Genomic DNA, 21620 nt, shown 5'->3' on the forward strand with positions numbered 1-21620 from the left:
ATCTCTACCATGCCAGTTACAACATTCTGGATCAAGTGTTTGCAGTCATATCCTGTTCTGAGACTGTGTTGTGCCTTCTTCCATTTCCAACATCTCTTTGTGAAACAGGGTTTTCCAGCTTGTTGGGTATCAAGTCTAAATACAGAAGCAGACTTGTTGTAGAAGATGATCTTCGTTGTGCTCTTCCAAAGACTGTCCCGAGAATTTCTGATCTGGTGAGAAAGACGCTCTCTCAACCTTCACGCTGACCTTGGCCTTTTATGCACACTGTCGCAAAATGTAGCAATGTGGTTTACTGTTGTTATACTAAGACTGTTACCCATGCTGTACCATGCTTCAAGACAAAATTTCATTTGTCATCAGAAATAAATATTTCACAATACATAAAAAAAAAAGATTTATCATTGAAAGCTAATTAGGCCATCTGACTATAAAATAAGCTGATGATAAAAAGGCTAAATAATTGAATAATGCTGTAGAATAACGCAGCGGGCTGGTTCTCACAGGGGCTTTGTGCATGACAGACTTTCTGGCTAACCTGAGTTCAGATTTTCACCCTGACGGTTACTGTGTTTTAAGGAGCAAGACAAACTGGGGCTGCAATGGGGAATGGGCTGGGGACTGAAGGGGATCGGGGCAGAACTAAAGACTAACTTAGCTGTCCAGGCAAGGACAACTGAGGACCTTGAGGAGCCCTGTAAGCTTAGTAGGTTACACACCGGGCTGCTATAAGGTCGACAGTCTGACTCCACCAGCCACTCAGTGAGAGGAAGAGGAGGCTTTCTGCTCCAGGAAAGATGTACAGCCCCAGAAAACCGAAGGGGCGGTTGTGTTCTGTCTCATAAAGCCATTGTGAACTCACCAAGAGCTGGTGGTTCAAAGTCTCCCAGTGGGGCCATGGGGCAGGCCTGGCAATGTATTCCTGACACTCAGTAAGACTCGCCAAGCGGTTTTCCATGGTGAAACATGGATGACCATGTTGCAATGTCGCCATGGTAAGGGGATTTGGGGTCTGAGGTAGTTCTGTCCCTCAGAGACTGGAGGCAAAGCACCAATGTGGAGGTGGGAGTGGGCTGGGGTGTGTGGGACGTAGGTAGGCCAGGGAAGATTACGGTCTCTCCCCATGAGTACACCCTCCAAATGTGATACCTTAAAAACAGTCAATGAATCCTGGCTTTGTCACCTGAAAACGCTACGACCGCGTGCAGTTAATTAAGAAGTTACCTTGGCTGAGTATTTACTAAGTGAGCAGGTACTTCCTAGGGATGGTTTCCAGTACATTTTCTAGTTTAGCTAATCTCTTCATATCATAGCTTGCCATCTATAAGAGAGCGGTGACTATAATTGTAAATCATATAGCTATTTTCAGGAATAAAAGAAAGGTCTGATACATGAAATGGCTGCAAGCCCAAACCCCATTGCCATGGCTGACCCCACCCCACTGCCACGGAGCTGATTCTGACTCCCGGTGACCCTATGAAGGGTTTCCGAGGCTGTAACTCTTCATGAGAGCCGTCAGCTTCATCTTCCTCCTACCTCTGTCCGGTGGCTTCTAACTGCCCACCTTTTGGTTTGTAGCTAAGTGCTTACTCATTATGCCGCCAGGACTCCTTAGTAAAACAGAAGTCACCATTATTATTGAACATTAGTTGTGTAGTAAATTTGACAAGCCCCCCCATCCCCCGACTTAAACAGGCTATGAATTCTTGTCAACGTTTATCTAATGGAAACTGCATAGGCTGATAAAAATACCACACAACATAAAATAAGAACACCATGATGATTCTTTCAACAACTCGAAACACTGTAAATATGGGGTCATATTTCAAAATGTAGTCGCTTCTCTCTTCATCTGAAAGAGCTTAATCCCCTTGATGTAGAGTAGATTAGGAAAGATTTCTATGTATAAAGGCAGGGTGATGCTATTCTCTGCCCCATGGAAGCAGGACGTAACTAAAGACGGAGAGACCTCTGCCCCTGACCTCATAAAATATGATGTGAATGAAATCTCTCAGGGGGAATGAAACAGGGTGAAGGAGCACAAGTGGAGAGTTAGATCATATGCAGAGTCCATGACAACATCTCATCCTAGGGACTACATTTCCCAGAACTCTTTGCTACCCTGATGAAAGTTCCTGAGAATCTTGCTTTTGCGGGAACTTATTTAAAAGACTAAGTTGCATGTTTGGGGTAAGCAAAACCGAGTTTGGCCATGTTGGCTGGGTAGTTTCTTCTTCCTCGGAGCTTCTAAATAAAACTCTCTTGCTATGCCAAATAACAATAACTGCTTCAGAGAGACTAAATTATTTAATTGTATTTCTATTTGAACACGGTTCTACACAGCAAAACATGACAACAACAACAAAACCAGCACATACCTTCAAGGTTTCAGGATAAAACATGAGGAGAAATATTCCATTAACCATGTTTATGGTCGAGTACATTTCCGACGCAAATTGAGGAATGTGGTGATGAGCAATTCCGAAACACTAGTTGACAGGCACTACACACTAGCGAGCACCCACCAGCACAAGGAGAAAGAAAGAACCAGTTCAAATTTTTGTTTGAAGCTCAGCTTTACAGCAAAGCAAAGAACACCCAATGAAAATGTAAAAAACAAAAACATTAAAAGAATAAATTCAAATATTCTTCCTCAGTAGAGAAGAACCCACTTTAGAGAAAAGAATGATCAATAAATCACAATGTATTGAGAGAGAGAGAGACTTTCAACCCACAGTCACATGTCATAAGTAGACCTTGGGATCCGAATTCAGAGAAGGCAGTATAAAATAAATTTTGGGATAATTAGGTTCATTTGAATATGGACTAGGTTTTAGAAGATAGGCTTGCTGAAAATAAAGATAACTTGAAGCACTTACTGATGAAGATTGAAGACTAAAGACATCGGTAGGGATTATAATTCCACATAAAGAAAACAACCGCTCACCACTAGACCACTGCATGGCACTGATTGTACCATGTTTCTTTCTGGTGTGCATAGGGCTACTGGGGGTTGAAACTGACTTGATAGCACACAACAACAGATCAATAAGCAACATTGTGATAAACAAAGCAAACATTGAAGTCATCAAGGGTTTTATTTTATTTTGTTCCACAATCAAAGCAGCAATTCAGAAATCAAACGATGGGCAGCATTGGGAAAATCTGTTGCTCAAGACTCTTAAAGGTTAAAAAGCAAAGATGGCAATTTGAGGACTAAGGGTGCCTGGCCCAAGTCATGGTCTTTTCAACGGCCTCACATGCATGCAAAATTTGGACAATGAGTAAGGAACCAAAGTAGAATCCATACATTTAAATTATGGTGTTGGTGAAGAATGCTGAATATGCCATGGAATTCCAGAAGAATGAATGAATCTTTCTTTGAAAGAAAGACAACTAGAAGGCTCCTTAGAAACAAGGAAGATAAGATTTTGCCTTACGTACTTTGTACATATTATTAAGACTGATGAGTCCCTGGACAAGGCATCATACTTCATTAAGTAGACACTCAGCAAAAAAAGGAAGACACACAATGAGATGGATTGACACCGTGGTGGCAAAAATGAGCTCAAAGATCAGCAATTGTGAGGATGGCACAGGGTAGGGCAGCAGTCCTCAACCTGTGGGTCGTGACCCCTTTGGGGGTTGAATGAGCCTCTCACAGGGGTCACCCAATACATAACAGTAGCAAAATGGCAGTTATGAAGTAGCAATGAAAATAATTTTATGGTTGGAGGCTCACCACAACATGAGGGACTGTATTAAAGGGTCACAAGCCTTAGGAAGGTTGACAACTACTGGGGTAGGGGAATGTTCCATTCTGTTAAATAGGGTCTCAATGGGTCAGAATCAGCTCAGTGACATCTAACAACATTAGAAGACAATGTGGAATTGTTAATAATGTTTTTAGGCATGACGATGGTATTGAGGTTAAGTGAGAAATTTCCCTTATTTTATCGAGCCACACACTGAAATATTTAAGACATGAAATGTCATGATATGTGGTATCTACTTTAAAATACTGCCAGGTTTAAAATCAGGAAAAGGTGGGCATCAGGCGTGGCAGTTACATAATCTACTGTCCACTTGAGTGAAAGGGTGGAGTCTAGCCTATCAATCAGGTCACAGCCTGATCGATGCCTACTTGTGGACATGGCCTTCTCATGAGGATTCTGGGAACTTCTTCCTCCTCCCTGGAAGTGTGACACAATCTCTCTCTGCTAGGAGTTCCTGTTGACAAGTCACATGGAGCCACACTGATGGTCGCCAGATCCCTGGAGCTGGAGGGGCCACGTGGAGACCCACACTAGGGTTGAGATGCTTCCACTACCACTGGATCCACCACTGACCATCCTGCATTCGACATCACTGCATGTGCTGCATGAGTCGAAAGAGGAATTTATGGACTAGTATTGGACAGATGGGCTAATATCAGACTTATGGACTTGAGATATATAATATAACCATTCTAGCTTTCATTTGATTAGTGTAAGCATTGCAGCCTTAAGTATGGAGTACAACTTAATGAAAAGAAAACAAAGATACAACTGGACAACATCATGATGAACAGAGAAAAGACTCAAGTTGTTAAGGATTTCATCTTGCTTCGATCTGTAATCAATGCTCAAGAAATCAGAGGACGCATGCACTGGGTCAATCTTCAGCACCAGATCTCTTTAAAGTATTGAAGTGCAAGGGTGTCCCTTTGAGGACTAGGGTATGTCGCACCCAACCCATGGCACTTTCAATTGCTTCAAATGCATGTGAAAACTGGACATTGGAGAAGGAAGGTTGATGGAGAAATGATGCATTTGAATTATTGTACTGGTGCGGAATATTGAAAGTACCATGGGTGGTCTAAAGAACAAACAAAGTTATTTTGTTTTGAAGAAGTATAACCAGAATGCTCTTTAATGTGAGGATGGTGAGATTTTGCCTCTTGTCCTGTGTGCATATTATTGGGAGAGACCAGGACCTGGACAAGGGCATCATTCGTGTTTGGTAAAGTAGAAGGGCTTCAAAAAAAGAGACGACGGATTGACACAGTGGCTGCAACAATGGGCTCAGACATTAAGAACAATTGTGTGGATGGCACAGGATCAAGTGGTGCTTCATTCTGTGGTACACAGGGTCACTATGAATTGGCACCAATGTAGAGATATCTAACAACAATAACTTTAAAATATTTGAACAAAAGAATCAACAATGATGAGCTAAATCATAAAATGTTAGATCTAGGTGATAGACATTTGTAGGTACATACTGTTCTGTTTTTTTTTCTACTTATAATTTTTCTTTAAAAAAAAATATATATATATATGGAAAAAGAAAGTCTGATAAAATACCCAGTACATCCACGGAGTTCTTGTAAGATAGGTTACTGCGTCAAAGTGAGACCCACTGAAGCAAGACTTAAAGTGCCTGGCTGCTACTGATCGGCTGGCAATTGAAAACCCACCAGCAGCTAGATGAGACAAAGATGGGATGACTTGCTTCCATAAAGAGGACAACCTAGGAAGGAAGCAGTTCTATTCTGTCCCATGGGGTCACAATGAGCAGAAAACGGACTCAACATCATCTAACAACAGTTGAGTCAAATAAGAAAACAGCCCAGAGTAAGCATGTCTTGAGTCAGAAAGACACGTGTAAAAGTCTTTCATATTACCTTTATGGGAAAAAATATGGAATGTAGGCTAGATAAGGACTTCTCCCAAATTCTACTAGTGAACTATCAAAATCCCCCATACGGGAATTACTGTCACAGTGGGTAAATGGGGGATTGTGGACATGCTGTGGCCAAGCAAAGTGAACCAGTGTGGGAAGGTGAACGGGACTATATCCATGAATTAGGGGATTTCTACATAGGCATTTACCTTTGTTGCAACTATACCTATGGATACAGGGAGCATGGGTATGGAAGCATCTTAGCCCTAACCAATCACCTAGAGGGAATAGAAACTTGCTCTGGGGGCTCAAGACGACAGTCTCAGGGTACACCAAGGTCAACTGGCACAATACAGGCCACAGAGAAAACTTTCCACATCCTAATTTGGTAAAGTAAGAAATGGTTGTGAGTGGCTATCTATTGGTCTAACGATTGGCCTTCCCCCATCCAGAGCAAAGAAGAGTGAAAAAAAATGAAAGATGTCATGGAGCATGGGAACCTCAGCTCTATGACCCCGGGACCAGGAGGGTGATATGATTTCTGACTAACACTATATAGACTGTTCTGAAAGGGGTGGCATTCGAAGCTCCTGGATAGAACAAAACTCAAGGTCACATACAAAAAGACTAGGTTTACAGGTCAGCGAGTCATTTATGGAACTCCTGGTCTTAGACACCCTTCAAACCAGGACCTGAAGCTCAACTCAACTTTCAGCCCAAACCAGACAGGCCTATAAAATGAACGATCACACCAATGCTGCGGCATGCACACGTTAGAACAATCAGCTGTAGGATAGCAAAGAGGCAGCATTTGCCCGGAGACTATATTCAGCAGAAAGAGGACAGAGGAAAGAAGCAGAAATGGAAATGGAGCACATAGGGAGGGGACAGGATGAGTGCTGCCATGCTGTGGGGGTGCAATCAGTGTCATGAAACAAAATGTGTACGAACTGTTGAATGGAAGACCAGTTTGCAATGTAGCCTTCGCCCCAAGTCCCAATACAGAGTCTTGCTTTAGAACCGGCACCATATTATCTTTTACTTCGCAAAGGGGAGGATAATCACACCATCAATATAAGTTCCAGGCTGATTTGCACGAGAGAGAAGGTTAGACAGACCTTCACTTGCCAGCCTTTGTGGCCAACTGTGATGCCCGCTCACCCTCTCACTGTATTCTCTGCTGCTCTGCCACGTCTGCTAATTCACTGCGAGAGAATGGCAACACAGAACTCAGAGAACATCCCCGGAGCTGCGGGTGTTCTTTGAGAAGTAACATAAAGGACCCAGGTCAGGAACAGGAATGATTCAGAAGACAGTCCTTCAGGATGGATTCTTTTGGGGAGTACCCACAGGCAGGCCTCAGTCTCGGCTTTCAGTGTGGACCCTTTCCCTACTTTACAGCTCTGCTAAAAAGTGGCCAGAGGCACGACACTCTGCTGCAGGCTTCCGGTCCAAAGGAGCTCGGCTCTTTATTTCCGAGGTTGGAATGGCCCAAATTGCCGCCTTTCTCTGGGGGCCAAAACGTCATCTTGCCAGCCTTACTGCTACTGTCATTGCAGTTTCCCCAGACACCTCTTAGAGTCCTCAGTGGGAAGCTCTTTGTGCGTGCTGTGTCTAGGCGGCTGTCAGTGCGGGAGTGCTGGGTCTAAAGGATGCACTCTACGGCTAGCTCTTCTACTGCATGGCTGGCTCCCTTTAAACCTAGCAAGAAAGCAGAACTGGCCAATCTTCTTGTTACTGTTTCACCCCGCCGTATTTGCACCCTCCCTCCCAGTAGTATGGCTCTTGTTTGCATAGTCCCACCCATTCATTATGGGTGAGTCGCAAGGCCACTGCTAGTAGGGCCATGTTAAGATATTCACTTCAGCAAGGCTCTCAAGATATCTCGTATCAAAAATAGTAAATATACTATACTTTAGAAAATGTCTCATGTAACTCAAAAAGTGACGATAGTAATCACTAGCATTCCAATGTCAGTGTGAAGTGTTTTGAATAAAAATTGCTTCAGGCAATAGGAGAGGCACACTGTTTCCAGAGAGAAGGCAAGAGAACTAATGAAGTAGGGCATCCAAGAAGGGGCAGATCTCAGGGTAGTCACCAGCTAGGATGGTGAAACCTACGGGGTGAGAATGGCAGATAAGAAATGCCTTCAAGTATCTGACGGGCAAGTGTGTGGAAAACAGAATGAATTTACTGTGTATTTTTTTTTAATGTAGAAATTACATGAAGAGCGGAAACTACAAGGAGGCAGAATTTTGCTCAGTCTAAGTGTGGTGAGGTAAAATTACATACTTCTAGCTCTTCTATGAATGTCTCTGTAACGCCCGCCACATGATCGAGTGGGGCCATGTAAATAGGGTGTGTGAGCCATTATTAGAGGGGATTGATCAGTTTTGCCATTGCTCTGGATATAAGAGCCATCTCCGAAGTGGAAGGAGAGAATCCTGCAACCAGCAAGGAAGAGGCACCAGTGAAGAGCAAGCCACATGGTTGCCTCAAGTGGCAGCGCCACCAGAGGCCGAAGCACCAAGAACATGAAAAAGGGCAGAAGGGCTGCGCTGAGACTGTGAGACAGCTCCCAGGGGCAGCGCTGACGCCACGCCAGAGAAGGCGAGGCAGAGCAGTGGGTGGGTTTCTGGCTCAAGGAGGCAGAGGACAAGGGGCCACGTGGCTGAAAGGTTAAAGGGAAGAGACACACACCTGTCAGCATGGCTTAGAGGTTTTGTGGGCAAAACAAAACAAAATTGCATTCATATAATTTTGTAAGCTGCTAGCTTCCCTATTAAGGCCCCATAATTGTGAGCATGCTCTGTGGGGTCTACATGGCCACTGCAGTAAGTTACCAGACCCCTCTGAGAAGCAAAGTAGAGCATGGGTGTTAGATTGGTGTCAGAATAAAGAAGGATGGAAGGTGGAAGTATGTCTGCCCTCTCCCTGGTAGCAATTGGCCGTGCGCTGGTGTGAAAATAAAACATATTCTCTTTCTCCCAACTGAAGCCAGAGCAGGTCAGATACCATTTCCTCAATAAGCAAGAACTTTATAACAATTCCCAACACCGACCTTGCAAAGTTATGTGCAAGCAAATCTTCCGACCCATTGTAAGCAAAGGAAGGTGACCTGCTTGTATGGTCATTTTAATGATTAGACTCTATTATCAAGTTATCTCTAGGCTATCAACAAGCTAAAATTTATGGCATCATTTATTATTTTTTAAAACACTCTTCACTTATTATATATGTATTAAATAGTTGCTCCGCCTGCATCATTACATTAGGAGCTGGGAATATGAGAACAAATATAAAACATAATCCCTGGTCCTGAGAAGCTTATTATCAAGGGAGACAACACGATGTGCACATGTGGAGTACGCCATCATTTTGTTGAGGCCTTCTTATAAGGTAACAGCATGTAATGAGGATGTGATCCAGTTAAAATTTTCATTTGCTTGCTTGGACATCTCTTAATTGTCCTTTCTCTGGGTTAGGCTATCTGTCTAAGAATAAACTGATTCAATGGTAGTGAAAATATGAGTAAAATATTTTGGCTGTGCTGTCAAGCCTTTCTTGGCCTGGACAGAAGACAATGGGACACGTCCCCAGCCAGGGGGAAGAACAACAGAAACCAGAGGGGAAGGGAGACAGCGGTCAGTGTGAGATTTGAAAATAATAACAATCTACAATCTATCAAGAGGCAAAGAGGGTTGAGGGGAGGGGAGGGAGGGGGAAAAGAGGAGTTGATCCCAAGGGCTCAATTGAAAGTAAATGTCTAGAAAAGAATGATGGAATGTATGGAATACAAATATTTCAGATACAATTGGTGTATGGATTGTAACAAGAATTGTAAGAGCCTCCAACAAATTATCAAGGGTTCATGGGGGAGTGGGGAGGGGAAGGAAGGGGAAAAATGAAGACCTGATGCCAGGGGCTTAAGTGGAGGGCAAATATTTTGAGACTGATGAGGGTAACGAATGTACAAATGTGCTTTACACAATTGATGCATGTATGGATTGTGATAGAGTTGTATGAGTCCCCAGTAAAATGATTAAAAACAAAAACAAACAAACAAAAAATAAAGAGATATAACTGGTATGTTGAGGACTATAAACTTACCAAGTACAGTGGAGGAGAAATATTGCTGCATTATAGTGATACTTAGTGATATGAATATAGAATGAAACATCAAAACAATTACATTTGATGAAGTAACCCTTACATAATTTTTAAAAATCAAAGAGGGGCTGTAGGAACCATTTCAACTTTTCCATCAAATATTCTGAAAAGAACATCTGAGAAGCAGACCTGAGACTGTTGAAAAAGGATGCTTTTTTCTGGGTCGATGCCACAGGCCAGAAGAGCAGCAGTCATGTCAAGGATGCTCTGCCGAAGGGTGGCTGGGTCTTGTGGAGCAGTGATGGAGTGGAGATCCACAATGCTGTACAGCACAGAACCAGACTCATCCTGTAGTTTCACCCAGCTCTCAATGGCTCCCAGGTAATTGCCTAGGTGGGGGATTCCTGTAGGCTGAATTCCAGAAAATATTCGCTCCATGCCACCTCTCTGAAACAAAGAAAGACGAACATGTGGACACTGAGGCTGAATTCATGAGTGCCATCTCCCATATTACTACAGCTCCTACTATTGTGCAATTCCCTTAGACAGACCAACTGTGCAAGATCATGGGTAAGTTATCAAAGGACAGAAACTCTCTAGTATTACTTCTGGATCAAATCATTTAACTTTTTTGTGCTTCAGTTTCCTTTTCCTTTTAGAAAAATTATATTTTATAAGTAATAAATAATGCAATACTTTAAATGATTTAATTACTTTCACATAGATATATATGCACATATGTAAGAGATTAAACTGGGGAGCATATGTACATTTAGGTCTGTATCCATTGGGGTAGGGGCCTGGTTATAGAATGGTTGTGAGATAGGCTGCTAGCAGGAAAGCCAGTAGTCTGAAACCAGTAGCCACCCCTAAGGAGAAAGAGAAGGCTTCCTACTCCCATAAAGAGTCAGTCTCAGAAACCCACAGGGGAAGTTCTACCCTGCCTTGCAGGGTCACTATGAGTTGGAATCTACCCAATGGCAGGGAGTTTGGTTTTTATCCATTAGAGATTTTTGTTTTGTTTTTAACATATGGTGGGAGGTAGGCATCTAGTTTTGCTTTTTCTATAGGAACACCTGACTGTTCCCATACTATTTACTAAAAATACTCTTTCCCCACTACTCCGGAATTTCATTTCTGTTGCAAATAAAGTATTCGTATACATAAGTAAGCACAGCTTTCTGAATGATCCCAAGTACTGGTGGTGTTACCAGGTAAGCACTGACTTGCTAGTTGCAAGGTCAGTGATTCAAACTCGCCAGTTGCTCTCCTTCAAATGGGCAGAGTGGCTATGTGTTGGGCTTCGATCACATGGTGGTTTTGATCCGCATGGTAGGCAGTTCGACACCACCAGCAGCTCGGTGGGAGAAAGACTGGGGCTTCTATTCACTTATACAGTTAGTCTTGGAAACCCACAGGGGGTGCTATGAGTCAGCACTGACTTGATAGCAGTGAGTTTGGTTTTTTGGTATCTGTATAGCTGCAAAGCTTTGTGGTTTTCAAGTTACAGAAAGGGAATTTTTAAGTAACTAAAAGGAAATATAGTTTAGCAATTAAAATCAAATGATTTTTATATTTAAAAGTAAATAATGTATATATAAAAAGGAAATTATATTGATATAATTTTTATATTTAATTATGTTTATATTATTTGTATATTTAAAAGGAACTCATATTTCCTTTTAGTTACTTAAAAACCCTTTTTAATAGATCTTCAGATGACTAGCTCCCCAATAATTTAGACATAATATTTATAAAATAGCCTCTAGTTGAGAAGCTGAGGCGAGTGGGGGTTGGGTTTGAGGGGAGGCGGGAGGGAGGAGGTGAAGGAGAGGGGAGGAGGGGGGCGGAAGAAGGAGAGAGAGCTGGAATTAGTTCACACATCAGTGAGGCCTCTTCCAGTACCTAGAGACTTCACCCAGCTTTGGGTCTTGTGGGAATAAGCAGGGAAACTGTCAGTGCAGTTAAAAAAAAAAAAGATTAATGGGCTTTAGGGATGGATTGATGAAGAGAGAAAGTAAAACAGAAAAACAAGCTCTGAACTTAATAAATGGAAGAGAAAAAATATCCAGAAATATTTGACCTAGGAAAAAAAGAGGCTGTTTATGGTAATGTACAGGGTTATAAAGACTAAGAATATTGAACTAAGATCAGGAAATTCCTCCATGGTCAAACTAAGGAATTAGTCCCCAGGAGAAATGGAGGAAATGAATTCTTGAGAAAGCAAGAGGAGAAAAGCGCTAGAGAACAGTCTGTGGGAAAAAAAAAAACCAACCAAAAAACCAGGGACCAGTGGGAATGGACTAGACATGATCTAATCCATCTTTTCTATGCTCTAGTTTCTGTGATTCTGCACATTAGTGTGGAGGGAATAATGTTATCAAGAAATGTTTTGTTCCATTTTCAAGGAGCTACCAAAATACTGACTCTAAATGAGAACTGGATTCCTGGTCTTAAAAATATACAAAAAGCGCCCTGCTCTTTGGCAGTGAGTTTATGTTCCTGTCTGTCCCCCCTGCAAGAGCCAGCAGGCGGCCTGACGGCATGGCAGGGGAGATAGGTCTGGTACCATGAAATCATGGGGCTGGAATGCGCCCTTTGGGTGGTGGAGGATGGGGGTTCTAAGTTCAAACACGCTGGAGTTGGAAAAGAATGAAAGTGAAAGAGGCAGGAGCTTCTCAGCAGACAGGAGGCAAACCACACGGAAAACAGCTCCAAGGCTAGCCCACAGGCATGCACTCCGCTGGGAAGTGTGGACCATCAACCTGTATGCAATGCCATCTGCACCGTACAGAACATTAGGAAAAGGGGCGGGAGGCCATGGCACAAAACACGCATGGGTTTTTTTACTCCGGGTGTACTTTTTAAAACAAATGCTACTTCCACTTAATCCATGGATTGGGTCATTTGAGAACTGAAATCAACACAGGGGTTTGTTAAACAGTGTTCCAGAAGAAGAGGTGGGTGTGGAATCAAAGGTAGACGGCAGTTGCCAATGTGATGGACGAAGCTAAAGCTACTCCTGGGGCACTGAGCTTATCCCAAATTCCTAATTATCATAATTTTAATAACTGCACTCAAAAACAACATAACATTTCCCAAACTGCTAATTGTGGTAAAGGACTTTCTTATTATAACTTTTTTTAATGATCAGCTAAAGCAAACGTGTACCTTTATCTCAAGGGAATGAAGTACTCCAATGAAGGCTGCCTATCACCGCTGGAATACTTTCAATTTGGGCATATGGTAGTAACCATAGACGTGAAGACTTCAAAATCCCATTGCAATTTCTGTTTAGAGTGTGCTGTAGCACCACGTGTTGATTCCTCATATCCATTTCTACTAGTCAAAGTGAAACAGGCAACACCACGTGGTTGGCTGAGCTAGGGTTCTGTGAATGGCCTTTTATCACAGACTGCCAATCATCATCCACAGTATTACTAGCTAATGGAAAGGAAACCCCAGTAAGTCTGTTTGGCTTTCTAGTTGTACACACGGTAGAAAACTTTTTAGAACTCTCACCCTTAGCACTTTGTTAGGGTTCTTCAGTATGTGTTTGACCTTACACTTCAATTTCAATCCTATGCTCACCACGAAAATTGCCAACACTGTCTCAAAAGTGCCTCGATAATCAATCAATGGTTGAGGAATCAAAACAGAAGGAAGGGCACAGAGGAAGGGCACCGGAGTCATGGCTGTGGGGAGGCACGCGTTTCTCTGAAGGTTTTCACCACAGTTCAGCAATGATCTTTAAAAGTTAGCTATTTTTTCCAGAAAGCACCCAGAACCCTGGGTCTGTACAGAGAATGCTGGCCCAGCACCAAGAAAAAAAAAAAAAGGATTCAATTCTGTTTAGGAATGAAACCAGAGGCAAGAAACAATACAGCGAGTATTAATTCAGTACAAGAGGAAGCACGTCTTATAATCAATTAAAATTAAATTTGTGATATCAAGCAATTAAAATTCAAAGGGAAAGGAGTATTCCAGAAGGAAAGAGTGCCTAGCAATAAAAGGCCTAAGCCTAACACTGATGGTGGTGATGGCGTGGGGCCAGGCAGTGTTTCCTCCTGTTGTGCACATGAGTTGGAGGCAACTGAACAGCACCTAACAACCTCCACCTTCTAAATTTTAAGTTCCTTAAGGACATATGATAGGAACCCTAGTAGTGTAGTGGTTATGGGTTGAGCTGCCATCCACATGTTCTGCAGTTCAAAACCGCCATCGGCTCCCCGGGAGAAAGAGTGGGTGTTCTGCTCCTGTTAAGTTGGTCTCCAAAACCCACAGGGAGTCACTATGTGTCAGCACTGACTTGATGGCAGTGGATTTGGAGTTTCTGAAGAGCATATGATAAGACGGAAAAAAACCAAAAACCCAAACCAACCAATCAAACAAAACAAAACAACTACCTAAACTCATGATGGTGGGGTTGACTACAATTCACAGAAGCACTAGAGGACAAAGGCGAACTGCCCCACTGGGTTTCCAAAGCTGAACTCTCCAAGGAAGCAGACTCACACTTTCTCTGTCAGATTCACTTGTGACTTCACACTGTGACCTGTGTTAGCAGCTAGGTGCTTAACCCTGCACATCACCAGGGCTCACATGGATAAGTATGCTATATCGTTAGGAGCCCGGGGAACAGTAGGTTAGGGAACTGGACTGCTAATGGCAAGATCCATGGGTAGAAACCAGGAACTAACTCCCTGGCTATGGGTTTTGTTTTGTTCTGTTTGTTGTTGTTTTATTTTTAACAAAAAACAAGTTTTAAAGTATTTTCTTGCTGATTTATTTAAGCCACTTCCAAATTTCCAGAGCTATATATCTAGTTTTGCTAAATGTACCATGCTTTCCTTTTTTTTTTTATCATAGGATGCAATGCTTTTGCAGATGGATTTGGCTCCTTGCGATGACATTGTCATTTTACCGACCTCATCTTAATTAATGGGGATTCGGATTACTGGCATCCTTTTTCAGGGGGTTGGGGGTAAACTGCAAGGTTACATAACCTACTCACGGTTACAAGCAGACGTGTCACATCTGCAGCTGGACTTCTAAGTACTGTGTTCCTTCCTCGCTTTGTGCTATTGCCAAGTGCGAACACTGACTTCAAGGTTGGCCTGGTTTTCAAATGCTCCCACAGGGCCCAACAATCCCCCTCAAACCCATTTGCAAAGAGGAAAGTATGCCACCGAGATGCAGAGATGGCACCCAAAATGCCAAGGGCACTCAGATAGTGGCAGGCCAGTGTCCATAGCGCCAGAGCTCTGCCCACTGGGCCGTATAAGTTGTGCGACATCTTTCTCATGCTCTTGTCTCCTGATAAATGTCCTTTTAATAGCTGTCTCTGTTTTTCTGTAGGTTTCTGTTTCATTCATCTATGCCAAACAGTACCTCAACCAAGCAACCAAACAACCTACCAACCTCCATCCAACATAAAGTCATGGGAACTTCAGATCCCCAGAAAGGCTGTATCTTCTTAAGGCAATTAAAGGACATAGAAAACAAAGGTTACATGTACTGGTAACACTAATTCAACTGGCAAATCACGTGCGTTTTTATTGGAAAGGTGAAAAAATGAAATCAACACATGATCCAAACATAGCACAATTAAGGACATGATTTGTAGTAAAGATAGTTTTAATTCCAAAGAATAACACTGCTTCTTAATCCAAATCAGCATGGGCCACATTCTTGACATAAACACCTGAAATAACCACCAGTGCATAATTTATTTTTATATTGAGTGGGACAGTCAATATAGGCAAGAAATAAAGAAATAATTTTTAAAACTTTGAATACCTCTTCTTATCTGTTGATAAAGAAGATTTTTTTTCTTCATAAAGAAATGCCTTTCAGTGATAAAGATCAAGATCCTGGGAAGGCATGATTTAATCATTACCTCCTGCAGCCAATTAAAGCTCACCCTTTCAAAAGCTCACCGTTATGATCGCTGTTTACACCTTCATTCAATGGCTGACTGAGAGTCTGTGACCATGTACCCTTTCGGCAGCTTGGCTACCTCGCCTCAAAGTCTTCAGACTGCTGGAAGTGGGCGACTATCAGACTCACACTGGTTTCAAACTTTTAAAAGTCAGGGACCCCTTAACCGATGCCACAGTCCTACTTGCCATGCCCCAAGCATCGACGCATGGTAGGGGGATGAAGAAGTGGAGTGGGCTGGGAAGGTCAGGTAGGGAGCCCCCAGGAGGCGCCCTGATCTTCTGCCCTCACCCAACCAGTCTGTGAGGGCGTCCCAGAGAACAGTTTGAAAATAACCTTCAAAGGATTATATTTTCCCCCTAAAATATTACAACAATCTCCTTTAGGGTCTGCTCTTCCTCTCCCTCCCCACTTCCCTCCTGAGGGAAGAGATTCATCCTTCATTAGTTCTTCATTATTGCACACATCACACTGGCAACCTAGTACATACGGTCTCATTTTCTCAGTAAATATTTTCTCACCTGGAATATGAGCGCCTCTGGGGCACAGGCTGGCTTTATATCCCCAATACACAGCTCAGTGCCAGGCACATTTGGGCACCTAATGTGAACTGCAGGCATGACAAATCTCTCACTGCCTACTTCAGCTCCCAATTCACAGGGCAAAATAATAATAAGCAAAATGAGTCAAATGCCCCAAGTATAGCTAGCCCCTAAACAAGTTAGGTTTACAGGTCTGTTTGAAATTGGTTTTCTGAAATTCAGAAACCCGATTCTTGAAATGGTGGGCCGGCTCCAGGAAGGCAGTCATCAATGCCTCCTCCAGCCCATGGATGTTCCTCAGAGAAGAGTTCTGGCAGCAGGATTGGAGCTGTACCGGAAAGCCATTCATAAAATTGTTTCTGTAGGAAAGAGAAGACCAGGCTCCGTTTGGGGACACCAACAGTCAACCTGGTAGTGGCTCCAATTCTGAAGTAGAAGGGGCCTAAGATATCTGGTATGATGAGGCTGGACGGACAGACAGAATAAACTGTCTTTACTTAGGTTGCATGATTGTTGGAGGTGGGCACTGTGCTACAGCTTCCTCCAGAATCCCTCCGTTAGGTTTTGTGACATTGATAGTATGAGTTATGGAGGCCTGGGTGAGCGACTGGTACTTACCAACTTAGCAAACAATTTTACATGTGTTTCCCCAGGTGCTGAAATGTAAATTTGCTCACTATAGATCAGGAGGTAAGCATAAGTAATCTGGTGCTTACCTTGGTTGCTGGGAACTCTCAGGGACTACACATGGGAAGAGAGGTTTTTATTCTCTAGGAAGGAGCTGTGTGGGCTCAGAGAGAACAGACGGCAGCCATGCCTAAATGCAGAGTCTCTAAAGTGGTGGGTGAGAGAAGTGAAATTATTCACTACCAATTTGAAAATAAGCACAAATTAGCCCATACTTAACCATGCTCAATGACTAACCCGACACTGCCTGGAGACAGTGGCCGTGGCCAGCCCTCGTGGGTCAGTGAAAGTAAGAAATTAGAGCAGAGTTTTCAAAGTATGGTCTGTGCACCATCAGTATCACCAAACATTGGGGACTTCTTCGAAGTGCAAATTATTGAGTTTTAACCAAGGCCTACTGCAGGGGGTGGGGAACGTCGGACCTGTGGGCCTTGTAGGGCCCATGGAATCTTCAATACCAGCTAATATCACAGGCCTCACCCAAGAGAAGAATTCCAGCCATAGCAGTCCCCCAACACCAAACTCACTGCCATCAAGTCAAAGCTGACTCACAGCGACCCTCTCTGGGTGTCCAAGACTGTAACTGTTTGTGGGAGTAGACATTACGGGTGAGCTAGTTAAATGTTTGACCAGGATGGCCTGCAAATGATGGTATAAATATCCAAATGGCCCTTGGCAGAACAACTGCCTGAGAAGCCCCACTGCACGAGAAACCCTAAGGGTGGGGCTGCTGGCCGAACAAGCAAGAAGAGTTAAGCCCGGTAGATGGTGCTGATGAAGCTAGTGTGAGAATCACTGGATTGCGGAGATCTTATTTAACAACCCCACGCCTCTGGTCAGGAAGCCCAAGGGTGCACTGGTTAAAGCACTTGGCTGCTAACCAACAGTTTGGTGGTTGGAACCCACCAAGCTGCTCTGTCAGTGACAGTGGCAGTAGGCTCCCAGAAAGATTTCCAGCCACAGAAAACCTTATGGGGGCATTTCTACTGCACTGTTCTCAAGGGTCTTGAGCCTTATTCACAGAGAAGCGGATTTCATCAGGCCAGGGTTGCCATGAACCTGGGACTGTTCAGAGCTTACGAATGATGCTCCTATGCAGGCAAGAATGTGCTAGCACTGTTCTCAGCCAACTACAAGACAGACAGCTCCCGGCCATAGAGTCAATTCCCACTCCTGGTCCAGCCCAGTATCATAGTTCTCCAGAGCTCCAACCCAGAAATCATGCACACCTGTATAACACCCCCCACCCTCAACACACAGAATGAGGCTGAAGAAATGTGAAGAGTAAATGTGTAGTTGCCATTTCAAGGCAATAAATTCCCTGAGACAATTACTTATATTTAGTAATGTGTGGTCAGAGGCTCCTATTTGGCTCCAGCCAGTTCTGAAACAGTATTTTCAGTCACGAAGGTCAAGCAAATCACAAAAGTGTGGTTGTGGCCTCTAGATTGATTTTAAAAGACACCTATGACAACAGGTAAGTATATCATCTTTGACAGTTCACGTAGACATACCTGGCAATGTCTAGTTCCATCACTCTGGATGGAGCAGGGATCCAGGAAGCATGTGAAGCTGAACTTCAAGAAAATAATCTCACTATGGTAAGTTTTTAACATCAGAATAAATATTCTCACTACCATTGAGTCAATTCCAATTCACCAGTGACCCTACAGGACAGAAGAAAACTGCCTCGTGTGCCTAGAATTTTCCATTCACTTCCAGGGCCACCTCCCCTGACCCTTACCAGAGAGTCTGGAGTCTGGCTAAGCAGCTGCAAATGGGTTCCTGCTTAGCTCAGGTGATTGACTGAAACCTGGACCTGGCTGCAACGCATGAGTGAACTCCTAAGTTCTGAATCTTTGAGAAAAACGCAACATACATTTCTTACAAGGTTTTCACATTACTATTTTTTGCCACTACAAATAGACCAAACGATGACATAAAAGACAGTTGCTGACGCAGCATCTCTCTGGCTGCCCAAGTAAGCCTTGATTTCCAGAAGCTCCCAGCTCCCTTCCCCATCATTAACCTGCGTGAGGCTGATAAAATCACCGGAATGGTTTCTACCAACTCTGGATCAGTTCACCCTTCCTGTCATCTCATATGTTAACTCAACTTTACAGGGAATTCGAACAATGACAAAGTCAAGCAGTAACACATGGCTATAATGAACTGCTTAGTTATTGACCATTGCTAAAAAAATAATCTATTCTAAGGGCCAGATTGTCTGGGTAGACCTCGCTCGATTAGTCACATAACCTTGAGCACCTGTAAGATGGAGGAGACAAGAGTAGGCACCTCACCGGTGGCTGGAAGGACTGTGATGAGCTTGAGTGTACAGATTAGGGCCTGGCATGTAGTAAGAACTCAATAAGTTATCTGCTCGTTTGTAGAGGTCAACATGTTAAATGCTTACATGGTTTGTCCCAGCCACTCAAGTATAAACATCTGTTCTACAGAAATACTCACACAAGGATATAAGGACACACAGTATTACCTATAGATTTAGTAACAAAGAACTACAAGCAATGAAATGTCCATCAATAGAAGAAATATTGGGAGCATTAAGTAAATCATCATATTACTTGATACTCAAGAAGTATACAGAGCAAATGAAAAAGAATGGGGTCTTTTAAGTACTGAGCAGTGGCTCAGAGGAAGATGAATGAAGAACTAGACACTGGAGCCAGGACCCCCAAGTCCAAGACCAGCTCTGCCCACATTAGCTGTGTTTCCTCATCTATGACACTGAGCCTGCTGCCTTGTGAAATGGAAGGAAGAGTGCCACTGCAAAGGCAAAGAGCAGTGCTCAGGCCACAGTGAACGCTGTATGCTTGTGAGATGGCTAAATGCTGAACAAGAAGGAGGACTACACACCTTACTGAACAGCGGTTTCCCCGGAGAATCAGAGTGATGAGTCAGTGTTTTCTCTCCTTTTTGAAATCATTTTACTGGGGGCTCCTACAACTCTTATCACAATTCATACATACATCAATTGTGGAAAGCACATTTGTACTTCTGTTGCCATCATCATTCTCAAAATATTCACTTTCTACTTGAGCCCTTGTTATCAGCTCATTTTCCCCTCCCTCGCCACCCCCTCATGAACCCTTGATAATTTATAAATTATTATTATTTTGTCATGTCTTACACTCTCCAACATCTCCCTTCACCCACTTTTCTGTTGCCTATCCCCTAGGGAGGAGGTTATATGTAGATCCTTGTGATAGGTTCCCCCTTTTCCCCCCACCTTCCCACTACCCTCCTGGTATTGGCACTCTCACCACTGGTCCTGAGGGGTTCCCTGTGTTTCCAGTTCTTATCTGTACAGTGTACATCCTCTGGTCTAGTCAGATTTGTAAGGTAGAACTGGGATCATGATAGTGGGGGTGGGGTGGAGGAAGCATTAAAGAACTAGAGGAAAGTTGTATGTTTCATCATTGCTACACTGCACCCTGACTGGCTTCTCTCCTACCCATGACCCTTCTGTAAGGGCATGTACAGTTGCCTACAGATGGGCTTTGGGTCTCCACTCAGCACTCCCCCTCATTCACAATGATAAGTTTTTTTTGTTCTTTGATGCCTGATACCTGATCCCTTCAACACCTCGTGATCACACAGGCTGGTGTGCTATCATGTGGGCTTTGTTGCTTTTCAGCTAGATGGCTGCTTATTTATCTTCAAGCCTTTAAGATCCCAGATGCTATATCTTTTGATAGCCGGACACTGTAAGCTTTCTTCACCACATTTGCTTATGTACCCGCTTTGTCTTCAGCGATCATGTCGGGAAGGTGAGCATCATGGAATACCAGTTTAATAGAACAAAGTGTTCTTGCACTGAGAGAGTACTTGAGTGGAGGCCCAATGTCCTTCTGCTACCTTAATACGAAACCTATTAATATATGCAAATAGATCTATTTCCCTAGTCACATATAAATATATTTACATATGTACAAGCCTGTACTTAGACCTCTATAAATGAATAGACTTTACCTCCTAGTTCTTTCCTCTCTTTCCTTTTACTTTCCTCTTATCCCACTCTCATGCTCACCCTTCATTTGGGTTTCAGTAAGTCCTCTTGGTTACATTGCCTTTGATCAAGCCCTACCAGGCCACCTATACCCTCCTCACCATCGATTTTGGATCACTTGTTGTTCCCTTGTCCCTAGGTTGATGATTCAATTTTTGACACTTTTGTATTAATCCTTTGTTCACAATGGCATGATTTAGTTAGCCAAATTTTAAAATTATTTCTTATTTAATGGTCAATTGAATTAATTTACATGTAAGTTTCACACTGATATCACCACTTCCTTTCATATAATGGGAAATATAGACATAAAGGAATTAATTAAGCTCACATTTGGAAATATTAACAAAATATAATCATTAATTATTGTTCAGTGCCACCTAATTGATTCCAATTTACAAGACCTGATCCTGTGTCATCCTCATAATTGTCTCAGGCTGTCCTCCCAAGGAAGATTTTTGTTCTTCTCATGGGCCATGGCTTCAATATTCTTTGCAAAAACCATGATTCAAGTGCATCAATTCTTTCTTTCTTCTCTGATCTTCCTTATTCATTGTCCAACTTTTATATGCACATAAGTGACTGAAAATACCCTGGCTTGAGCCAGACATACCTTAGCCCTCAAAGTGAAGTTACTGCTCTTTTAA

At 43.0% G+C, this 21620-nt stretch overlaps 1 protein-coding gene across 2 annotated transcripts in view; it reads right to left on the reverse strand.

Annotated features, from left to right (window-relative positions):
- The window catches only part of WARS2 (tryptophanyl tRNA synthetase 2, mitochondrial), a 106354-nt gene that overhangs the window by 52893 nt on the left and 31841 nt on the right, over positions 1 to 21620 (reverse strand). For both annotated transcript variants that reach the window (XM_075560067.1, XM_075560075.1), the window contains exon 2: positions 9964 to 10221. In XM_075560067.1, coding sequence (XP_075416182.1) covers positions 9964 to 10221 — 258 coding nt within the window. The remainder of the gene's footprint in view (positions 1 to 9963; positions 10222 to 21620) is intronic.

Source organism: Tenrec ecaudatus, chromosome 1 (assembly GCF_050624435.1).
Source record: "Tenrec ecaudatus isolate mTenEca1 chromosome 1, mTenEca1.hap1, whole genome shotgun sequence".
NCBI lineage: Eukaryota > Metazoa > Chordata > Mammalia > Afrosoricida > Tenrecidae > Tenrec > Tenrec ecaudatus.